Source organism: Mus caroli, unplaced genomic scaffold (assembly GCF_978045245.1).
Source record: "Mus caroli unplaced genomic scaffold, Mus_caroli_1 scaffold_16, whole genome shotgun sequence".
Taxonomy (NCBI): domain Eukaryota; kingdom Metazoa; phylum Chordata; class Mammalia; order Rodentia; family Muridae; genus Mus; species Mus caroli.
Genome location: NW_028227271.1, coordinates 55,966,681 through 55,991,550, shown reverse-complemented (window position 1 = coordinate 55,991,550; position 24,870 = coordinate 55,966,681). Strand labels below are relative to the sequence as shown.

Below are 24,870 nucleotides of genomic sequence, written 5' to 3'. Positions count from 1 at the left end.
TGTGTCTGGATTAAATCCATTCACAAGAGACTATCTCATTAATCATCACACTTACCGGAGATGTGGTCAATAATTGATGTATGCTAGGGAGAGAGGAGTTATTTTTTGATAAAAGGAGTGGGTATATGCAGATATATAAGAGTGGGCTTAAGTTATCAATGGGAGAGGAGGCCCTTGGTCCTGTGGAGGCTTGATACCCTAGAATAGGGGGAAACTAGAGGAGTGAGACTGGAATGCTTGAGTAGGTGGGGGAGTACCCTCATAGAGGCAAAGGGGAGTGGGAGGAGGAGGTGGGATAGGGGTTTGTAGAGGGATAATCAGAAAGGGGGATATTATTTGAAATATAAACAAGTAAATGATTAATAAAAAGAAGAATGGGCTAATTACCATTGAATTTATTAAATAAAATATGTTGAAAGTTAAAGTATTATCTAAAAGAGATTTTGACTGACAGAAAAAATATTTAAAATATGATAAAATACTCTATATTGACACAATCAAGACTTATAAAATGGTAAAAACAGAAAGAGAGAGAGAGAGAGAGAGAGAGAGAGAGAGAGAGAGAGAGAGAGAGAGAGAGAGAGAGAGAGAGAGAAAACACATTATTTCCAAAACATGTGAGTAAATGATTAATAAGTTTGATATGAATCAACTGGAGTTAACTTTTAAATAAAACCATTCCATTAAAATAAAAGAAGTTACCACACTTCATAGTTGTTGTTTGGGGTATATAAAACAACATATGCATTATTAAATCTTAATTTCCTTATGTTTTAGAGCATTTTCCTATTTTAATTAGCTTAATCTTTGTAAAACGAGGTTTCATGAATAAGTATGTTAACTCATAGAGAGATAAACTGAATAGACAGAAATAAGTGACAAAGTCCATTTAAACTCCCTCCTTTCCATATCCTGGCTGTGCTCCATAGATAACTTCAGTTTCATTATCACATCGCATAGCCTTTACAACTAAGTTGTGCTACATATGCCAACAACTTTCCAAAATGCTGCTGCTGAAATTGCACTTTGCAAAATCTCTAAATCTACAGAGCACTGTAGGGGTTTCCTCCCATTCTTCAGTTGCCTTTATCTTGAAAAACTCCTGGAATCTAACAGAATTTTCTCATTTATCATTTTTATAACAAAGTGCTTTTTGTGCTTTCCTTTATATTGAAATCAGAAACTTCCAGAAAGGATGTGACAATGTTTCCAGTCATGAAAGTATAAACTCCCATGCACCAGATCTTTGTCCTTTCTTCTTACCAAAAATAGTCATACTTTCTCCTGTCTTAAGTAAAGGCCAATCACCATTGGAGGGATTTGAATAATTCAAGCACCCACCATGCTTCATGATTACATTTGTGGAAAATGCTTAGATGGAAGGAGCAAATAAGGATAACAAAGATTAGAGTTTCAGATTGTAGAGGCTCTGGAGAATATTCATGAGTGTTTTAAGCAGGTGGAGGAAAAGTGATAGCAGCAAGGAGTTTAGGTTTCTGTACATGAGACCTCCTAGGTAATTATGGTTATACACAGATTTCATAAATGTATATTGGCTAATTAAGGCCACAAAGTGAGCATACCATTTTTATATAATCACATAATATGTTAGGTATATTTCTCATCACTGCGCAAAGATACCTAAAACAAGCCACTAAGAGATGGGAGATTAACTTTGACTAATGGTTTGAAATGGAGTAGTCTACATGGTATGTTTGTTGAGGCTGGTCTACTAGAGAATCCAAGCTCTAACTTTAGAAGTGAAAATGAATAAGTATAATTTTCATGACCACACTAAAAATTATGTACTTCAATAAATATGCAGGAAAACATTGTAAAATTTTACTAATGTTTATTTCCATAAAGATATAAGGTATACTTTCCAATAACAAACATTTGTATCTAAAATAAAATAGTAAAATTTTGCATTTATATGGCTCTGACTTTGCTGTAAAATTTGAATTTTTTTTCTTATTTGCCTGATATTTATTAATTTTAGTTTCATTCATATGTAATCTTTCCCTCTTTGCTGAGACTGCCTAAGATAAATTGAAAATTATTTTTGCTACACAGCAAAACACATTTTCTTTATAACAAAGAAAAATATATAAATATAATACAATAGTATATTAGTAATACTGTTTGTGTCAGGTTAGAGAATTTCTAACTAATGGAAAGGTAAAATTATGTATTAAAACAAATGATATTCGCTACTTATAGCAATACACTATTTTTAAAAATATCAGTATGTGATATGTTTTAAATATGGGAGTAAACACACACACACACACTTGAAAGTTCCAAATTGTTCATAGTGAAAAGTTCATTTGCAGAAAATATAAACTCTTAAAGGCTTTGAAAGATTAGAATTTGAATTAGATCTGAAGAGACTGCTCAGCATTTAAAAGCATAGTTGCTCTTACAGATGAAGCCCTTCAGTTCCCCAAAAGCTCAGCTTTGCTTACTATCCTCCAGTCCCAGGGAATTCAATGCACCTCACCCTTCTAGGCTTTAGGGGGCACTAAAACACATGTGCTGCACAAACATACATGGATGAAAAATATACCTACACATAAAACAAAGGTTATAATTCCAATAATTTAAAATTGGTAAAATTGATTATAATCTTGAGTTAGAGTGATGATTTAGTTGCACGTATGTCAAAGGAGAACTTCATGAATACATTGTTGCGTTTCCTCTGTCCTTCTGAATGTCTAGACTATAGACTTTGTAGTTCAATCTTGAAACATGTAACTTTGGTAATAAAAACAGCTTACAAACACAACAATAACAGGAATGCGTCATAAGTATTTTATACTGGGGTCCTGGATAAAGTGCCTATGCAATCATCTTCAGAGTTTGTATTGTGTCAAAGCATTGTATCATTGCATGCTTTTGTAAAATTTCCTTTTTCTGCTTGTCTAATCACGACTAGTGAATGTTGCTTCAGTCAAATATAACCAGTAAAAATCAGGAAAAAATAAAACTTTCAATATTTCTACTTTGTGAGACAATAAAACCACTTATTAATTTCACAATGAAATCTAACCTACTTAAGACAGAAATGTATGTGGTTCTAAGTACTATGTATAGATTAAAATTAAAGCTTTAAAATTGCATTAGTTACATGAAAATACATGCACAAAAAGAAAAAGAGTGCAAATGATTATTAAGAAAACTAAAAAAAAAAAGGTGAATAATGAAGAGTAAAAAAAAGAGAACAATTTCCAAATAAAAAAATAAAAGTGAAAATATTGAAAAAAATACAAGACAAGGGATGAGCAAAAAAATCATAGGAGACCTCAATATATTCAGAAAAAAATGAGGGCAGAAATTATAACTACAAAAATCGAAGAAGATACAGTCAGAAAATAATGAACAAGACTCCAATGTCACACGGCTGATAGGATCAAATGTTGCAGATAAATCAAATTCAGGTAGGTATTAAATTAGGAACTGAAAGGTTGTTGGTCATTTTGTAAAATATATTTAAAGAGAAATAATGGGAACAAACTCAGTTATGTCTGCTTGGAGATTTATCATTCATACAGTGAAACTTGATGCATAGACAATATTAAGAATATCAGAAGCATGACCCTGAGTAGGTGAGAAAGAAATGGGTTAGATGTATAACTGGAAGCAGTATTTGGAGATAGCAACCAGTCTTGATTAGAAATCTACAAGTGTAAACTTATCACCGTATATCTGAATGTCAAGTAACATTTTAACAAAAATATAAATGTGTGAAATAATTCAGGTTAATCAAAATATGTTACATAAATTGCTTCATTCTCAGTGTAAATAACATTCATATACACTTTTCACTGGTAAAATCTGAATTCTCCTTTTCCACTACTAACTGATCATTCTTTAGTGCTTGGTAGTATTAAGTTTTATCAGCTTATGAACTGTTATTCCAGTTTTAAAGTCCTTATCATGATTCAGTCTCACATTCATAAAACTTTGGTATATGCTAATGAAAATCTGAATCAAATTAGTATTCACTCAACATTTTAACTGGACTCCAATTATTTCTTTTGATCTTAATGTTAAAAAGTTTTTCTATCTTTCTTTCATTAATAGCAGTTCCCCAGTCATCAAATCTAAAAGTATCACTATAATAGAATCCTTCTCTATGAGTTCTGATTTTTCAGCTAAATGATCTATCAGTTTTGACTTTCTTTCCAACCTAATTTTCCTGTTTCTGTGTTATTCTACTTCATTTCAAAAATACACCTTTAAAGTAAAGGTTAAACTCACTACCACTAGTTATTTTTACCTTGTTAAGATGATTGCCCAAGTTCATCTTATTATCATTTCTTGTTTACTTTCTGATGAGCCATTAAATTTATGATAAAAAGTATAGCCTTAATTCTAACAATTAAGAAACAAAAGAGTAAAAAATTTACTAAAAATATTTGGGAGCTGCAGATCAGCAGTTAAGAGTTGCCACATAACAGCTTAGAACAACCCATATGGGTTTTATGATCTTTTCTGACTTCCTGGGTGCTAGGTAAACACATGGAACATATATATTTATGCAGACAAATATTATATAGTTAAAAATGTATAAAGAGTCTAAAAATACTCTTCCAGATCAGTCCACCTTTTCCCATTTCTTTGTATATCTTTCTTACAAAATTCCCTGATAGTTTAAGTGACCTGTCCACCACTACTTATTTTGTTTCATACGACTACAGTTAAATTCACCCATAAAATTAATTCATCAAAATTACCACATCCTGCAACACCCTATTCCTAAATCAGTGTGCAGATTGAAATCTTATTTAATAAGCTAAAATGTTTATTTCATAAATATTTAAAGATCCATTAGAGGCATATGGCATTTTGTGAGTATAGCCTACCCCAGTCTCAAACAAACAAAAAAATATCTTTATGAGACACAACTGAGCAGTAGCTGGAAGGTTTCTCCATCTAACTTGATGAACACCATTTGTATATTATTTTCTTCCATTTTTCCCATGTTAAATATCCTTTCCATACCATGTTAATTTTCAGAATTTTTGGTGGTGAAATGCCCTAGTGCTTAGTATTCTTTCTTTTCTTAATGTAGTATTCTATTCTACTTTGAGACTGAGTTATAGTTTCTGAATATTAGAGTCTGATCTGCAGCTTGCAACATTCATGCTGATCTAAAACATGTCTTACCCATATATGCAAAAGCTACCTACTTATAGGTCAGATATCTCAAAATGCATTCCAACAAATTGTCTTCTTAGTCCTCTTCCCATCGCCAAGATATAGTGAGTTTAGACCACCATTAAAGCCAAGTATTTTAGAACTATCCTCTCTTTCCTTCCTCCATGCTCATATCTCCCTTTCCAAAAATGCTTACACCTTTTTCTAGAAATTCTAATGAATTTTTCATATCCATTTTGGTAGCCTTGTTATAGATATTGTCAGTTTTAACCTATATCGTGAATATTGACAATAGACTTTTTCCTATAGTTTATTTTCGGGAGAGCAGACAGAAAAAATACTTTTTGTAAATGACAAATTTCACAATGTTACCCTGATGCCAAAATAATAAAGGGCTTAACAACTTACCATTACTAAAGTCAGCAGTGATTCCTGCCCTAGGCATTATCATGTCTTGTTTTCCTCTATAATTTTCACTCATGGTTGTCCTTCAGCTTCCAGAGAACTCTAGCATGGTGAGGCACCATGTGTTATATGTATGTTTCTCTGCTAGAAATTCCAGCTGAAATGCTCATTCCTGAGATTTGTTAGGTACCCTTCCTTACTTGAAGACAGTCTCAGATCCCATGATCTTAGATCAACAGACGGCCAGCACATCACAACATTCTTGCCCTTCTCAAAGTCTCTAAGTATCACATTTTCATTATTTGATTGTATTGGTTTATATTCATTGTATGAAGTGAAAGATTTCAATAGATATTTGCAATTAAATAGATTTCATATTTACCCATACTCACAATATAAACCATCCTATTTTTCATATGCAAATGTTTATCTTCCAGGATATTAATATATACTTTCTGGGACATACAGGTGAGAGATTGCTCACATACTTATTCACATTTGCTATCATTTTTTGTTTGTTTGTTTGCTAGGACTTCCTATGTGGTTAAAAAGATTCTACATACATTTTTATTTTAATTTTTCCTGATTGCTAATTATATGAAACTTGTATTCATATGCATCTTAGCCATTTTCTTTATTAATACATTTTAAAATATATTTAATAAGTTTTCATGTTCTTCAGAAATTTCACGCATACATAAAATGCATTCTGTTACTCCTCTGCACAGGATCTCTTATATCCTGAACTGCATCACAATGCATTCTTCTAATATTTTCAGATCTTCCAGGCTTTTCTTAAGGCATTTGACATATGTTGATTTGACTTGGGTATAATATTAGAGACATGTGGTTTAATTTTACTATTCTATATGTGGATATCTAGGTTTCTCAGGATATTTTTGGCGATGTTGAATTTTATCTACTAATGTTAGCTTTATATGAAAGCTCAAAAATCATAGCTGGGGTCATTTCTTGGTCTTGTACTCCATTATGCCATTTAATTGTCTGATTATGTGTTGGGTGAAGGAAGCATATTGTTTTTACTAACATGACCCTTTAATAAATTCTAAATAATGTATCTTGATATATTCTTATTTTTTCCTTTTTTTGGAGATTCCTTTGGCTTTCCATGATTTATGGTTCCATATGAATTTTTGATGGCTTCCCATTATTGTCAATTTCATTGAAATTTTCATTTTTATTATATTGAATCTGCAGATTACTTGGTCATATAGCCATTTCCTATTTTATTATACTTTTATTATTTAAAATAACTATAAAAATATATTTTGATCTTATTCTTCCCATCTCCCAAGTTAATTCAAATCATCTCCCCATGCCTAAGCACCTAACTTTAAGTTCTATCTCAAAAACACACAAACAAAAAGCCCAATTCAACAACAAAATCAATAAGACACTTCCCTGAGAGATCCTTATATCCCCTTAAATCCTTCTTATGTCTCTGTCTTTGATTTGATTACACTAATCAGCATGCCTATTATTATTCCAACACTATGCAGTTTTCATTACAACATTTGTTTAGACCAGTATAATTTTGATTTTGCCCCAGGTCATTGGGCTATACTCTCAGTTTCTTGGTTATATAAGCCGTGTCCTGAATGGGTTCCATCTTATTGAGTGTTCTTTAAGTCAAATTGAATCTATTGTTTGGTTATTCCATAAGCTTCATTCCACCATTTCCTTAACGTGTCTTGTAGGCAGTACACAACTATAGATAAATGATTTCTTACTGGGTTGGTTATTTTCTCTTTTGATAGTATGCAGAGAATTTTCCTATATTTAAGATGGTGTCAATTATGGGTTAAGGCTCTCTATGTAGGTAACTAATGGACATTAGAATATTCAGTGAATTGTATATGTGTTGTCTTTAAGCAGTTGGGTGTTGCTGTCCTATTGTGGAGAACAATGTGTCCTAGCAAGAGACTCAGTAAATTTGGGTTTTGGTGGAATCCCTTTGGCTAACAACTCAAATAGCTGTAACTCAGATCTCAGCACTGGAAACTTCATTTGGTGACAAGAGATGCCAGTTGGGGCCCTAACTGTCTCCCCAATATTTAGTTATTTCCTTAAGGTCACCTTCATATATTCATATATTTTAGAACTTTTATTAATTGTACTTTAAAAAAACCTATAAGTAAATCTTTTTATGAGCTTAAGTGTCTACACACTATAAATTATAAAACATCAAAGAAAGAAATTGAAAGCACTAAAATAATTACAGATATCCCATTTGCAAGCATGAATACATTTAGCAGCACAAAAATGGTAACAACACTACTTTAATTACAGATGATCTGATAATATACATACATGACCCAAAAATTCCAGAAGAACTTTCAGTATATTAAGCTGTCCAGAAAAGTAGCTGTATACAAAACTAACACATAAAAATCAGTAGTCTTCTTATATACAAACAAATGAACTAAGAAAGAAATCAGCAAAAACTGACTGCTTCTTTGAGAGAATCAACAAGATATATAAAATACTAGCCAAACTAACTAAAGGGCACAGAGGGCAAATTTACAAAATCAGAAAGGAAAAGGTAGACATAACAACAGAAATGGAAGAAATTCAAAAAAATCATCAGATCCTACTACAAAAGCATATACTCAACAAAACTGAAAAATCTAGAGGAAATGGATGGTTTTTTAGACAGATACTACACACCAAAGTTAAACCAAGATCAGGTAAACTATCTAAACATGTCCATATCCCCTAGGGAAATAGTAGAAGTCATTAAAAACCTCACAACCAAAAAAGTTCCAGAGCCAGATGGCTTTAGTACAGAATACTACCAGACTTTCAAAGAAGACTAACTACCAATATTCCTCAAATTATTCCATAAAATAGAAAGAGAAAGAACACTACCTAATTCATTCTATGAAGCCACAATTACTCTGATACCTAAACCACAAAAGGACACATAAAAAAAGAGAACTTCAGATCAATTTCCCTTATGAATATCAACGCAAAAGCACTCAATAAAATTCTTGCAAACTGAATCCAAGAACATATCAAAACCATCATTGATCAAGTAAGCTTCATCCAGTGGTGCAAACTTGGTTCAATATACAAAAATCCACTAATGTAATTCACTATTTAAACAAACTCAAAGAAAAAAATCACATGATCATCTACTTAGATACTGAAAAAGTATTTGACAAAATACAACACCTGTTCATGTTAAAAGCATTGGAGAGATCAGGCATTCCAGATCCATACCTAAACATAATAAAAACAATTTACTGCAAACCAACAGCTAATATCAAATTAAATGGAGTGGTACTTGTAACAATCCAACTAAAATCAAGGACAAGACATGAATAACCATTCTCCCCATATCTAGTCAATACAGTACTTGAAGTAATAGCTAGAGCAAAAAGAAAACAAAAAGAGATCAAGGGGATACAAATTGGCAAAGAAGAAGAAAAGGTATCATTATTCACAAATGATATATTAGTACACATGAGTGATCCCAAAAATTCTACCAGAGAACTTTTACAGCTGATAAACAACTTTGGCAATGTGGCTAGATATAAAATTAACTCAAATAAATCAGTAGCCTTCCTTTATACAAATGATAGGCTGAGAGAGAAATTAGGGAAACAACACCCTTCACAATAGCCACAAATAATATAAAATATCTTGGGATAACTCTGACCAAACAAGTGAAAGATCGGTATGAAAATAACTTCAAGTCACTCAGAAAGAAATTAAGGAAGGATTCTTAGAAAATGTAGAGAGCTCCCGTGCTTATGGATTGGCAGAATTAACATAGCAAAATAGCCATCCCTCCAAATGCAATCTACAGATTCAATACAATCCCCTTCAAAATACCAACACAATCCTTCAAAGACTTGGAAAGAGAAATTTATCTCGAAAAGCAAAAACCCCAGAATAGCTAAAACAATACTTAATAATAAAAGTACTTCTGGGGAAATCACTGTACCTGACCTCAAGCTATACTACAGAGAAATGTTGATAAAAACTGCATATTATTGGTATAGAGACAGACTCATTGAACAATGGAATAGAACTAAAAACCAGAACAAAACCACACATTCATAGGAAACAGATCTTTGACAAAGAAGTCAAATATATACAATGGAAAAAAGACATCATCTTCAATAAATGGTGCTGGACAAACTGTCTGATTGTAGAAAAATGAAAATATTTGTCACCTTGCATAAAGCTCAAGTTCAAGTGGATCAAAGGACTCACTGTAAAACCAGATATACTGACTCTAATAAAAGAGAAAGTGAGAAAAAGCCTTGAACTCATTGGCACAGGGGGAAATTTCCTAAAGTGAACTCCAATGGCTCATGCTCTAAGATCAAGAATTGATAAATGGGACTTCATGAAACTAGAAAGCTTCTGTAAGGCAAAGGACAGCCAATATGACAAATCGGCAACCTAAATATTGAGAAAATATCTTCACTAACCCCACATCCGATAAATGGCTAATGTACTAAATATATAAATAAATTAAGAAGCACACCACCGAACCCCCCCCAAAAAAAAACCAAAAAAGAAAAAACAAAATTAAAAAAACACCACCACCAACAACAAAAACAAACAAACAATCCCATCAAAAATGTATTATAGAGCTAAACAGAGTATTCAGAACAGAATAATCTCGAATGGCTGAGAAGCACCTAAAGAAATGTACAAGGTGTTTAGTGATCTGGGAAATGCAAATCAAAATGATCCTGAAATTCCACCTTACACTAATCAGGATGGCTAAGATCAAAATCTCAAGTGACAACACATGTTGGAGAGGATGTAGAGAAAGAGGAATACTCCTCCTTTGCTGGTAAGATTGCAAACTGGTACAACCTCTCTGGAAATCAAACTGGAGGTTCCTAAGAAAATTGGAAACAGATCTACCTGAAGATCCAGCTAAACCACTCTTGGGCATATATCCAAAAGATGCCCCACCATGCCACAGTGGCATGTGTTTACTATGTTTATAGCAACATTATTCATAGCAGAAGCTAGTAACAACCCAGGTGTCCCACAACAGAAGAATGGATACAGAAAATGTGGTTCATTTACACAATGGAATACTACTCAGCAATTAAGAACAAGGACATCCTGAGTTTTGAGGATAAATGAATGGAACTAGAAAATATCATCCTTAGTGAGGTAACTCAGGACCCAAAGACATGCATGGTATGTACTCAGTAATCAGTGGATATTAGCCATAAAAAGTACAGAATACACAGGATACAAATTCATAGAATTTAAAAAGGCTAACAAGCCAAAGATCCCATGTGAGGATGCTTCAATTCCACTTGGGAGGGAGAAGAAAGCAGTCTCAGGACAGGGGATGGATGAAGGGAACTTGGGTCTCAAAGGGGAAAGGAGTGGGGCATGGGGAACATGATCAGGTATTGGGTGGGGGAAACAGGATTGAAGCCCTGAGGGCCATCAGAGAAAATGAAAACAGGCAACCTCAGGAGGTAGGATGTTGGTTGACCCTCCAGAATGTACCAGAGACGTAGGAAGTGAGAGACTCTCAGGACTCAAAGGGAGAAACTTTATATGAAATGCCCTACAGTAGAGATATGGAACTTGTGAGCCCACCTCCAATAGAAAAGGCAGGGCATCAAGTGAGGGATGGGGTTGCCATCCTCCAGTAGAAATCTCTGACCCATAATTGTTCCTGTCTGTAAGGGTTACAGGGACAAAAATGGAGAAGATCATGAGGAAAAGGTGATCCAGAGACAGTGCCAAATTGGGATCCAGCTCAAGGGGAGCTCCCAAGGCCTGGCACTATTTCAGAGGCTATGGAGCACTCACAAAAGGGGACCTATCATGACTGCCCTCCAGAAGACCCAACAAGCAGCTGAAAGAGTCAGATGCAGCTATTTACAGCCAACCAATGGACAGAAGCTGCTGACCCCTGTGGTTAAATTGGGGAAATCCTGGAAGAAGTTGAGGAGGAGGGCAACCTTGTAGGAGGACCAACAGTCTCAACCAACCTGGACCTCTGAGTTCTCTCAGACACTGTGCCACCAACCAGGCAGCATACACCAGCTGATAATGGGACCACAACACATATTCAGCAGAGGACTCCTGGGTCTGGGTTTAGTCAGAGAAGATGCATCTAACCCTCAGGAGGCTAGAGGCGTCAGGGAATGGGAAGATCTGGTGGGATGTGGGGGGTTGTGGTGGGGACATCCTTGTAGAGGCAATAAGGGAAGAAGAGGTATTGGATATTAAACAGTCAGAGAGTGAACCAGAAAGGGTCTGAAATGGGGACTGTAAAAAAAAGTTTAAATAAAAATTTTAAAAATAGCCTCAATAATACAAAATTTCTTAGAATATCTCTATTCAAGCAATTGAAAGACTTGTATGATAAAAACTTTAAGTCATTGTTGAAGATATTAGAAGATGGAAGTATCTCCCATGTTCATAGATCAGTAGGATTAACATAGTAAAAAGCAATCCATATATTCAATATGATCCCTGTTAAAATTCTAATACAATTCTTCAGAGATCTTGAAAGAAGAGTCCTCAGCTTCACATGGAAATAGAAGCAAGTGCGCGAGCGTGCACACACACACACACACACACACACACACACACACACACACACACATGCAAACATGCACACACACACACACATACACACATCCCACAGGGTAGCAAAAATAATTCCAAATGAAAATAGAACTGCTTTGAAGTATCATTGTCCATCGAGTCTAATTTTATTACAAATCTACAGTAATGAAACAGCATAACACTAGGACAAAGAGACCTCCTGGCCAACAGAATCTCACTACAGTACCAAATATAAAATCACATACCCATACAAACCTGATACTTGATATAGAGAACAGAAATATGCATTGGAAAGAGGAAAGTATCTTCAAACAAACAAAACAAAACAAAAATCAGTGGGCAAACTGGATGGATGGCTGTAGAAGAATCCTACTAGATTCATTTTTAAGAGCTTACACAAAACCTAACTCTAAATGTGTCAAAGATAGCAGCAGCAACAAAACAAACAAACAAACAAAAATAGATACATAGATTCAACTTGTTGACACAGGAGAAGTCTTATTGAATAGAACAATGTTAGCACAGGCAGTAAGATCAATAGTTAACATATTAAACTTCCCAAAATTGAGAAACATCATTCTTTGAACAAAGTTAAAGCCTACAGGATGAGAAAAGAATTTTAGCAACTCCATATGCAATAGAATGCTAATATCCAAAAGATAAAAAGAACTCAAGAAAATAGCAAAAACAAACAAAACAAGACAAAACAAAACAAAACAAAACACACAAAAAACATATAAATAGAGTCCAGATCTAAAATTACAATTATCAACAAAGGAAACTCATGGCTGAATGTCACTTAATGTTCAGCATTCATAGCCATCAGGAAAATACAAAACAAAATGACTTTGAGATTTCATCTCAAACCCTTCCAAATGGTTAGTATCAAGTAAGTAAGGTAGTAACAGCTCATGCTGGTGAGAATATTGAGTAAGAATGACACTCATGCTTCGTTGAGAAATCTAGTTGAAAGCAATTTATTGCTTACACTTTGTAAGCAAGGAAGTCATCAATTTTTTGTTCCTGCTGTACATGTCCAAACAGACAATGTGACAGACATATAGTAGAATTAATAGAATGTTACTGATATGAAATAAAAGATGTAAGGAATTAATGCCATATCCAACCATATCATGAGTCTATGAGTTTCCTGTTGAAGCAGGTAAGGATAGTTGAGTTTTGAAACAATCCAGAACCTATTGACTTAACATATTGAATCTGGAAACAACCCAAAGATTGCTAATACCATTTGTGGCATGAAGGATGGGTTGCCTCATACTACTACTCATACTTCAGCATGGAGTTTAAAAGCATATATGGGAATATAAAGTTCTGGGTCTTTGGATGAGATATCTGAAGTCAAAGAAATTCCTTGTAATTCAACCGGGAAAATATCAATTATTTCAATATTTACCTTTTCTCCCCTTGATCTCTTTAATGAATTAAGAATGTTATGAAACCAATACATGGCTATAAAGGAAGAGTCTTTACAACCTTGTCACTTGAAATAAAGTGTGTCATTCTCATGGTTGTATATTTATAAAAGGCAGAAAATATTTATTTATTGGAGTTAAAGGGCTAGCATTTAGTTTAGCAGTATGAATTGTCTGCAAGTAAGTTTATATATTAATTTCATAAATAATAATATTTAAAGGGATTATTATTTATGGTATGTAATTGGCTAAGTAAAATAACTTATTAATAGTACTATTTGTTTAAATTTTCACTATTCGAATTATAACAGATGGATATTTCTATAATTTTCATGTAACATGTCAAGTTACCTAATTTTTGAGTCAGAGTCACCATCTAGCAGAAGTCTGGACTTGTCTGTATGTACTATAAAAACATTAGAGAAATTAAATATGTATTACTTCCTGAGCAAGAGGAAATAATGTAGCTTGATGATATTTGAAACAGAAAATAGACAGGAGAGAACTTTGTGATTCTGACAGAGTTAATTAAAAAGCTGTTATTATTTTATTCCTCATATTGTTGAAACATACAAATAAGTATTAAAAGTTGTGAAGGTAGTACACAGAAGTGTCTTTATCAAGGTAAATCGGGATGTAATGTTTCAGAGCATATAACGATTTTATTAAGGTTACAGAGTTAAGTGGAAACAAGAGAGTAATTACTATGAGAATATTTCCATTTTCTTCAGCATCCCAAGCACATGAATGCTTTGTAAGCATCAGTAGGATAACTTCTGCATCATAAGTACCAAAATTATTAGGAAATTTATTATATCATTATCTAGCTGTACATGAATTAAATATGAACCGTTTTAGAATAGTAACTTCTAAAATAATTTTCTTTAAATCCTCTATTTAAAGCAGGATTAGCCATGTTTAATTTTAACTTCACATAAAATTATTATGGAAGAGGATAAATTGTGTCTTTCAAGGTCCCAAAAGAAGAGATATAAAATATGGGTTTGAATAGATGAACTATCGTTGTTCTTTATTACATGGTAGCATTTCTGATGGAGATCCGTTCCAAATTACTGTAAACTCAGCCAACTGTGACTTTTCAAAGCACCTATCTAATGTTCATACATCTTGAGGCCACAATGGGAACACTCTTCCATTTACATTCTTTCTGCCATCTTTGTGTTATGTGTCATTCTCTAGCTTGTCCCCTCCTACTTTTCTGGATGCACTACCTTAGTCTTCTTTACAAGGTTATCCTCTCAAGCTCAGGCAGTATTGCAAATCTCCACATTCACTCTAGCACTCCTTCTACACATTCTTCCCATTGTTTCTGTCTAGCTAGTCATTGAATTCTATTCTCTCAATGCAGATGAAACAAACTAAATACCACCATTACATGTCTTTTGGAAATTTCTCATTCATACAGTTATGTGTCAGATGGCTTCAAATGTATGTCTCAAATACCTTCAAACTCCTGTTTTTAATGCAAATCTCATTATCCATGGAGTCTCCATTCCAAAGTTGACTTAACTTTCTACCAAGAGTGCTAATATAGAAAATCATTATCATCTTCACCATTTGCTAAAGTCAATAAATAACAAAAGTTTCTATTTCAAGACTATCTTTCTTACAATTCCTAACCAGTTACAGAATCATTTTCACTTTAATTCTAGCATATCTGCTAATATGTTTACCCCTCTGTCTCTTGATAGCATCATAATACTAGCAACTGTGCTCTCCTGTTAGATTCCTACAATCGACTCTTTTTTTTATGGTTAGAGGGTTTTTTTTTTAATTAGGTATTTTCCTCAATTACATTTCCAATGCTATCCAAAAAGTCCCCAATACACTCCCCCCCCCAGTCCCCCACCCACCCACCCCCACCCCTTGGCCCTGGCATTCCCCTGTACTGGGGCATATAAAGTTGGCAAGTCCAATGGGCCTCTCTTTCCAGTGATGGCCGACTAGGCCATCTTTTGATACATATGCAGCTAGAGTCAAGAGCTCTGGGGTACTGGTTAGTTCATAATAATGTTCCATCTATGGGGTTGCAGTTCCCTTTAGCTCCTTGGGTACTTTCTCTAGCTACTCCATTGGGGGCCCTGTGATCCATCCAATAGCTGACTGTGAGCATCCACTTCTGTGTTTGCTAGGCGCCGGCATTGTCTCACAAGAGACAGCTATATCTGGGTCCTTTCAGCAAAATCTTGCTAGAGTATGCAATGATGTCAGCGTTTGGAAGCTGATTATGGGATGGATCCCTGGATATGGCAGTCTTTAGATGGTCCATCCTTTCTTCACAGCTCCAAAATTTATCTCTGTAACTCTTTCCATGGGTGTTTTGTTCCCAATTCCAAGAAGGGGCACAGTGTCCACACTTTGGTCTTCGTTCTTCTTGAGTTTCATGCGTTTAACAAATTGTATCTTATATCTTGGGTATCCTAAGTTTTTGGGCTAATATCCACTTATCAGTGAGTACATATTGTGTGAGTTCCTTTGTGAATATGTTACCTCACTCAGGATGATGCCTTCCAGATCCATCCATTTGCCTAGGAATTTCATAAATTCATTCCTTTTAATAGCTGAGTAGTACTCCATTGTGTAAATGTACCACATTTTCTGTATCCATTCCTCTGTTGAGGGGCATCTGGGTTCTTTCCAGCTTCTGGCTATTATAAATAAGGCTGCTATGAACATAGTGGAGCATGTGTCCTTCTTACCGGTTGGAACATCTTCTGGACATATGCCCAGGAGAGGTATTGCTGGATCCTCTGATAGTATTATGTCCAATTTTCTGAGGAACCATCAAACTGATTTCCAGAGTGGTTGTACCAGCTTGCAATCCCACCAACAATGAAGGAGTGTTCCTCTTTCTCCACATCCTCGCCAGCATCTGCTGTCACCTGAATTTTTGATCTTAGCCATTCTGACTGGTGTTAAGGTGGAATCTCAGGGTTGTTTTGAGTTACATTTCCCTGATGATTAAGGATGTTGAACATTTTTTCAGGTGCTTCTCTGGCATTCGGTATTCCTCAGGTGAGAATTCTTTGTTCAGTTCTGTGCCCCATTTTTTAACGGGGTTATTTGATTTTCTGGAGTCCACCTTCTTGAGTTCTTTATATATATTGGATATTAGTCCCCTATCTGATTTAGGATAGGTAAAGATCCTTTCCCAATCTGTTAGTGGTCTTTTTGTCTTATTGATGGTGTCTTTTGCCTTGCAGAAGCTTTGCAACTTTTTGAGGTCCCATTTATCAATTCTCGATCTTACAGCACAAGCCTTTGCTGTTCTATTCAGGAATTTTTCCCCTGTACCCATATATGGCTATCTTACCAAAAGCAATCTACAGATTCAATGCAACCCCCATCAAAATTCCAACTCAATTCTTCAACGAATTAGAAAGGGCAATCTGCAAATTCATCTGGAACAACAAAAAAACTAGGATAGCAAAAACTCTTCTCAAGGATAAAAGAACCTCTGGTGGAATCACCATGCCTGACCTAAAGCTGTACTACAGAGCAATTGTGATAAAAACTGCATGGTACTGGTATAACGACAGACAAGTAGACCAATGGAACAGAATTGAAGACACTGAGATCAACCCACATACCTATGGTCACTTGATCTTTGACAAGGGAGCAAAAACCATCCAGTGGAAGAAAGACAGCATTTTCAACAAATGGTGCTGGCACAACTGGAGGCTATCATGTAGAAGAATGCGAATTGATCCATTCCTATCTCCTTGTACCAACGTCAAATCTAAGTGGATTAAGGAACTCCACATAAAACCAGAGACACTGAAACTTATAGAGGAGAAAGTAGGGAAAAGCTTCGAAGATATGGGTACAATCGACTCTTAAGTGATGTTCTTATAGCTAATCATTCCACCTTAAAATCAATTTTTACACTTCATAATAACAGTTGCTTGACATTTCAGACCTTTGGATTTAACTGGAACAGATATGCCCATGCTCTAACACAAGCTTTCCATGACTTCTAAAGTTCTTCCAACTCTAGTGTGTGCCTATGTCTTCCAGTCACCACTGATCCCTTACTTTTCTCTCAGTTAAAAAATATTCTCTGGAGCATGTACAAATTTGAAGCAACATAAGCAAACACTTTAAGTATTTTATTCCAAAAAGGCATATTTTGAAAACACAATGTTTTTAAACCATGTTTAGAGTCTGTAAAGAAAAAATACATCTTTAAACAAAATTTGTCTTCAGTTATAACAAGCTAAGTAAATGGTCTATAAATGTAAACTAAGGCAAGATACTTCATGGACTTGTAGCTTAATTTAAATTGATGGCTAGGTTTGGACTATCATGATAAAGAGCAGCATTTTAAGTAGCAAGAGGCACAGATTTTATTTCCTTGACATAAAAAATGACTCTCCTTACTAATCCTGTGACATAAGTACTGATATAATGTTGACTGAGTCAAAATTCATGAAAGTGTCTCCCAGTTCTGACAATGCGTCTTTATAGGTTTGCAAAAAGTTTCAAAATCCCTTCAACACCCATATCCTATAGCTCTACCTACAGTTTCATGTTCCCGACTTTGCTTCAGACAATGAAATGAATACAAGTTTAATTAAGTCCACTTACCATATTGTAGGTGGCTCAGAACCTTCTATTTCTAGGTAATCATATTTCTCTTCCATTTGAAAATCTGTAAATATCAGTGAGATTGTGTCCCCTGGTTCCGCTACAATGGTCCATGTGCAGTCTGCGTTGTTATGGTATTCGTTAGGAAAACCCGGGCTGGATATGATGCCACTGGAACCTCTCATTGTTCCCCCACAAGCATCTTCAGCTGTTAAAATCAATAAGAATGTATTAAAATCTAATTATTAAGGCAAATCTTACTTAGTAAATTCAATATTTATATATTAAAATAGCAATACAAATGTTGTGGTATACAATAAGTCTGGGAGAAATCTTTATGTTTGATGTATAAATATAAATTTCTTGAGAATTTATAACCACTGCTTGAAATAGAAATGAACATAAGTAAAAAAAAAATAACTACACTCCAAATTTCGAACTCAGTATAATAAAATGCAGGAATTTCTCATGTTTAAGTAAAGAAGCGAGTAATATTTTAAAATAATGTTTCCTAAAGTTACCAGTGATAAACATTTAATCATTTCACATATTTTTGTTGATTGTAGAATGTCTTTATTTTCAATGTATGTATTCATAGAAGTATTATTGAAAATACAATGTAGTATAATTTGTCAGTGTAATTTTTCAAAAGCAACTGAATAATGTTAATAGGAACACAATTAAAATTAAGCTAGAACATTTTTTAATTAGGTATTTTCTTATTTTACATTTCAAATGCTATCCCAAAAGTCCCCCATACCCTCCCCCCGAACTCCCCTACCCATCCACTTCTTGGCCCTGGTGTTCCCCTGTACTGAGGCATATAAACTTTGCAAGACCAAGGGACTTCTCTTCCCAATGATGGACGACTAGGCCATCTTCTCCTACATATATAGGTACTTTTTAATTAACTGAAAATTATGTATCTTTTAAATTCCCAAGAATATATATTAGTCCATAATCCAGTGTACATATTTTACTATACACATGAATATATGTATGTATATAAACACACACACATAAAGATATATGTATACAGATGTACATTATATATAATTTTCAACTAAATTTAAATTTTGAACTATATTTCTGATTTGTAAATAAAACTTCATATAGATTCTATGATTATATGGATAGTGTATATTATGAGAGTGTTTAAATGAGCAGTTGTGTTAATATGAGATTATAAGATCAAAGATTACTTTTTCCTAAAGGAATTGAAGTTAGAATATTTGCCTATCATAATAGTGTTTAGGTCAATCAAATTAATAGGTTACAAATTTGCTTGTGCAATAAATTGCATCAGGATTTATGTTGCTGCTTTGACCAGCTCAGGGAACTCCTTTAATATAAGTCATTTGAGGAAATGTTTGTTTCTATAACAACCAATTATAAGATGATGAAATGAAGCATCCTCAGAACATCAATGAACATAGAAGAAAAATTGTTTTACTTAACTCCATAATGGACAGGGAGTCACATATTCTTGTTAATAGGAACAGCACCATTATTACCTTGTATGAATGAAATTGTATTGATATTTCTGCATTGTTATGCTTGCTGCCTAAATAAATGAATATTTAGCAGCATAGTTTATAACCTAGAGCATAAATATATCTTATAAAAGACACAGTTCACTTACTTCACAAACACTGGCAAATTTGATACACAGTTTTAAGTCATTATTTCATAGTGTCTCTAGTTTTTACTTGTTGTTATTATTTTTAGAGATTGTATTATAATTACATAATCTCTCCCTCACATTCTTCCCTCCAAAACTCCTCACATACCCATCTAATGAGAATTAGATGTCTTGTCTACTCTTTGTGTCATATTGCTCTATGTATTTCCTTACCAGAACATATATGAAAAATTAGGGAAACATATGCAACAAAAAGTACAAAAAAGACTCAATGATTTTGAAAAGGAACAAGGGTGAGTATATTCTAAGATCTGGTGGGATGGAAGGGGGAAAAGATGTAATTACATAACCCATCCCCCCCCCCAAAATATTAAAAGAGTACTCCATCTAACAGTTTTTTCAGAAACTCTAGATGGACAGGAAGTTGAATGTTTATTTGAAAATAGTTTATATGAATTTGGTCATGCGTTTTAAATATTTACTGCTACTTACTAAACACCAGGAGGAACTAAGTAAGAATTTGTTGCTATAATACTGATCAAAATTCACTACCAGCCTCACTCTCATTCTTTAATTCATCTTGCAATGAGGCAATCACAACAAAATAAGAAATGCTGCATTATACTTCTGTAAATAATGATAATAATAGTAATTTAATAGTAATAATATTAGCAGTGTTTTTTCCTAATTTCCTGCTTGCTAAAAATAAACTACTTCTATGAATTACAGTATACTAAAATATTTGAATCTCTGTATTTTCAAAAGATGAGTTTGCCGTTTATAGCCATGTTGGAAGAAATGTTATAAAAGCAAGCAAATTAGAATAGTCTCAGGAGATTGTTACCAAGGTGGTAATGGCTCAATTTGTTCTAAACTTATTAGTCATAATTTTAAAGTAGATTAAACTTTTAGTATGTAATATATTTTATATGCATAAAAATATGCATGAGCAACCGGTGAAAACAAAATATTAAGTATCTCTTCAAAGTCTGTGCTGTAGAATGTGGAGAAAATATCAATTGGGGCACTGGAATTAACTAAAGAAATGCAGACTTTAAAGAAAAAGAAAAACAAGATTATTTTTAATTATGGATTTTTTGGCTATTCCAATTATCTTAAAAACCTTTTCTCATTTCTATTACTTAAGGGATGGAATTGTTATTTTTATTTGATTCTACTAATATAATATAAATCTGTTTTCAAAGAACACTTAATCCAATACTATTTAATGAGGCTTATGTTTATATATTTTCATTAGGAATATAAATATTGATATGCAAGCAGGATGAAAGGCACATACAATTAGTTACAATATAAAGGAATGGTATACAATTTATTTCACTACATTTTTCTCTGCTATACTTTTACCTGAAATTAAAATTCTCTTTGTGTTTAGTCTCTGCAACACTCATTTTGGTACTGAAAATCAGTGAATTTTGTTTTGTTTTATTTCTTTCATGAGACCACACAGTTCACTTAAGATAGTATAAATCCTAGCTTCTCAATAGCATTGCTATAGGGGGGAAATATCACTTCCAAAATCATCAGGAACAGTTGTGTATAACACCCATTTCCAGATACCAGTTTCACACTGTGTCCTACCCTGCTATTAGTTTCTTCTGAAACTGCTTATGGTGAGGAGTGGGTTCCATGAAATAGTACTGCTTGTTTCCAAAGAGAAATTAACTGTGGATTGAAGGAGATGCTTCGTATACAAGGCCAATTTCAGATGCTAAGCAAACAATTCAGTACCAAACTTTACCATGAGATACAGCTCTGCAACTCTCCCTTGCTAAATCACAAACTCCCATTAGCAATCAAGTGTAACTGATGTCTAGAAGCCTTTTTGTTTCTCCCTATGATAGACACCTCTGTTGTGTCTCTCTTAATTAGATTACTGAGGCATTAGCAATTATATACAGAGAATGGAAGCTGATTTTGTTACACTAATACTTATAATTAAAAACTTAACTGTATGAATCCTTTGTTTAGAGAGAAATCATTCATACAACTAAATGATATATAGCTTCTAGATTGATAGTTTTATATTTTGAAACTTATAAAAATAATGTTCAACTTTTAAAAATATAATTTTAAAACACTGGGGGGAAATTAAGATTCTTGAAATTTCTATTTTCAGTTAGGTTAATCTTTAATGACTAGATTATGAGCACATTGAGGTACAGTTGTACACATTGCCCAGACAAGTCTTTTATAACATGATCCATATTCATCATTCTCTTATTTTCTGTCTACTATGGCCTTGAAGAATCTCCTAAGGCTATATATTGAATGTAGAAGTATTTAAAATAGGGTTAGTATTTACAATAGCTGCATTTTTCTAGATTGTAGATTCTGCAAATGTGAAGATAGAATGTTGATTTTGTTGTTGTTGTTTTAAGATACTGTCATTTTAACAAGGGTGGAATATAGCAGGGTATCTACATGTATTTGTTATGCAAATTCTCTAATAATTAAGACATGTGATTATATATATAGACTATCACAATGTATCCTGGTTTCTGAAATACCTATGGAACCGAGCTAAGCCAGAATCTGAAAAATTCATAACTACTTAAATATAGGAATCTAAAAGTGCTTTGATATTAGATTTCTCATCCCTAGAATTGTGAGACTTAATGGTGTAAATTTAAAATGGTGTAAATAAAAATTGCAAAATGCTATACAAATAAATGATAACATAACAACAGCAAAAGCAGATGATGTTATAAGGACACTTGTACATAGCAGTCATAAACTAAGCTTCTGCTGTCACTTACAAAAGATTTCTGCTGGTGATTAGGACCAAAACATAAGCCAGAAACTAAAACTGTCAGTGACTGTCAGCTGAGGTAGCAGACATCCCTTCTTCCTGTCTTAGCTTCATATGAGTTTTAGTTGGTGCTAGAGTATGTAGAAGATAGAACTTTGATGATCAAGACATTTTTTAATATTTTTATTAGGTATTTTCCTCATTTACATTTCCAATGCTATCCCAAAAGTCCCCCATACCCAGCCACACTTCCCTACCCACACATTCCCATTCTTTTGGCCCTGGCATTCCCCTGTATTGGGGCATATAAAGTTTGCAAGTCCAATGGGCCTCTCTTTCCAGTGATGGCCGACTAGGCCATCTTTCCATACATATGCAGCTAGAGTCAAGAGCTCCGGGGTACTAGTTAGTTCATAATGTTGTTCTACCTATAGGGTTGCAGATCCCTTTAGCTCCTTGGGTACTTTCTCTAGCTCCTCCATTGGGGGCCCTGTGATCAATCCAATAGCTGACTGTGAGCATCCACTTCTGTGTTTGCTAGGCGCCGGCATAGTTTCACAAGAGACAGCTATATCTGGGTCCTTTCAGCAAAATCTTGCTAGTGTATGCAATGGTGTCAGCGTTTGGAAGCTGATCATGGAATGGATCCCTGGATATGGCAGTCTCTAGATGGTCCATCCTTTCGTCACAGCTCCAAACTTTGTCTCTGTAACTCCTTCCCTGGGTGTTTTGTTCCCAATTCTAAGAAGGGGCACAGTGTCCACATTTGGTCTTCATTCTTCTTGAGTTTCATGCGTTTAGCAAATTGTATCTTATATCTTGGGTATCCTAAGTTTCTGGGCTAATATCCACTTATCAGTGAGTACATAGTGTGTGAGTTCCTTTGTGATTGTGTTACCTCACTCAGGATGATGCCCTCCAGGTCCATCCATTTGGCTAGGAATTTCATAAATTCATTCTTTTTAATAGCTGAGTAGTACTCCATTGTGTAAATGTACCACATTTTCTGTATCCATTCTTCTGTTGAGGGGCATCTGGGTTCTTTCCAGCTTCTGGCTATTATTAAGTAGTTCACTCATGCTAGGAAATTGTTTGCTGATGTAGCTAACAAAATGTCATGCACGTTCTGAAAACATTGGTTCAAAATAATTAACAGGAAGGAAATCCTGTCTTTGGTCTCTCTATATCCACTCTCTGAAGATATGAATATTCTTATAGTAACTACACAATGAAGGATAAACTTTGAAGAATCAGAACAGTGTCCTCATATCAAGAGTCATATGGGAAGCATTCACCTCTCTCAGCTGATGATGGTGTGGGAAGGATAATCAGACTATAGACTTCAATCTTTTCATTTATATTTGCTTAAGCTATCACATAACATTAGAAGAGGAGGAAAATTATAATGCAATCTTGAAAATAACCAACCCTGTCCTTAAATAAACCATAAGGGGTCATTTTGGCAAGGACTCAGGAAGAAAGAAGTAGAGCTAAAGATAAAGCCTCTATTTTAAAGTGTAAATGTATCCAGAGCAGGATGGTAGACATACCACTTCAGTGAAATCTCATGGGATAAGGAGAAGAGTATTAGAAATAGAATCATAATTTGAAAGCAGCGTGTTGCTGGCATACAAACAGGTATGCATACTTTTGCAACAAAATTGTGCATGAGTAGATATAATGATAACCATTTAATATTTGACAATGATGCCAATATGCATGATGAGAAAAAGATGGCATCTTCAAAATGGTACTGAGAAAAGTAGGTATCAAAATGTAGTATAATGAAATTATTCCTCTGCTAAAAGCTAATTACTAACAGATCAAAAACTTTCGTGGAAAACTTGAAATACTGAAACTGCTAGAAGAACATACAGGACTCATTTTATATGGTACAGGTGTAGACAAAGACTTTCTGACTAGGAATTTATTTGCACAAGAATTAAGGCCAAAAAATGCCATGTGGGACCTCATGAAACTAATAACGTTTCAACAGTTATCTGAACAGAGTTCTCAAAAGAAGAAATAAAAATGAAGAAGAGAAAACTCAAATATATTCAGCATCCTTAAAAATTGAGGAAATGAAAATAAAAACATCCCTGAGAATTCATCTTATCCTACTCAATAAGACAAATATCAACAGAATATCCAAAACAAACTAGTGGGGATTTGGGGAAAGGAAAAACTGTTATTCAGTGTTGTTATTCAATGTTGTGATCAGAAACTGGCCTAGCCATCTTGTATGCCAGTGTGGAGAATCA

General features: G+C 34.1%; 1 protein-coding gene across 3 annotated transcripts in view; it reads right to left on the bottom strand.

Moving 5' to 3' along the window:
* The window catches only part of Csmd3 (CUB and Sushi multiple domains 3), a 1,262,970-nt gene that overhangs the window by 918,683 nt on the left and 319,417 nt on the right, over positions 1-24,870 (bottom strand). For all 3 annotated transcript variants that reach the window (XM_029469819.2, XM_021183659.3, XM_029469820.2), the window contains exon 5: positions 18,195-18,402. In XM_029469819.2, coding sequence (XP_029325679.1) covers positions 18,195-18,402 — 208 coding nt within the window. The remainder of the gene's footprint in view (positions 1-18,194; positions 18,403-24,870) is intronic.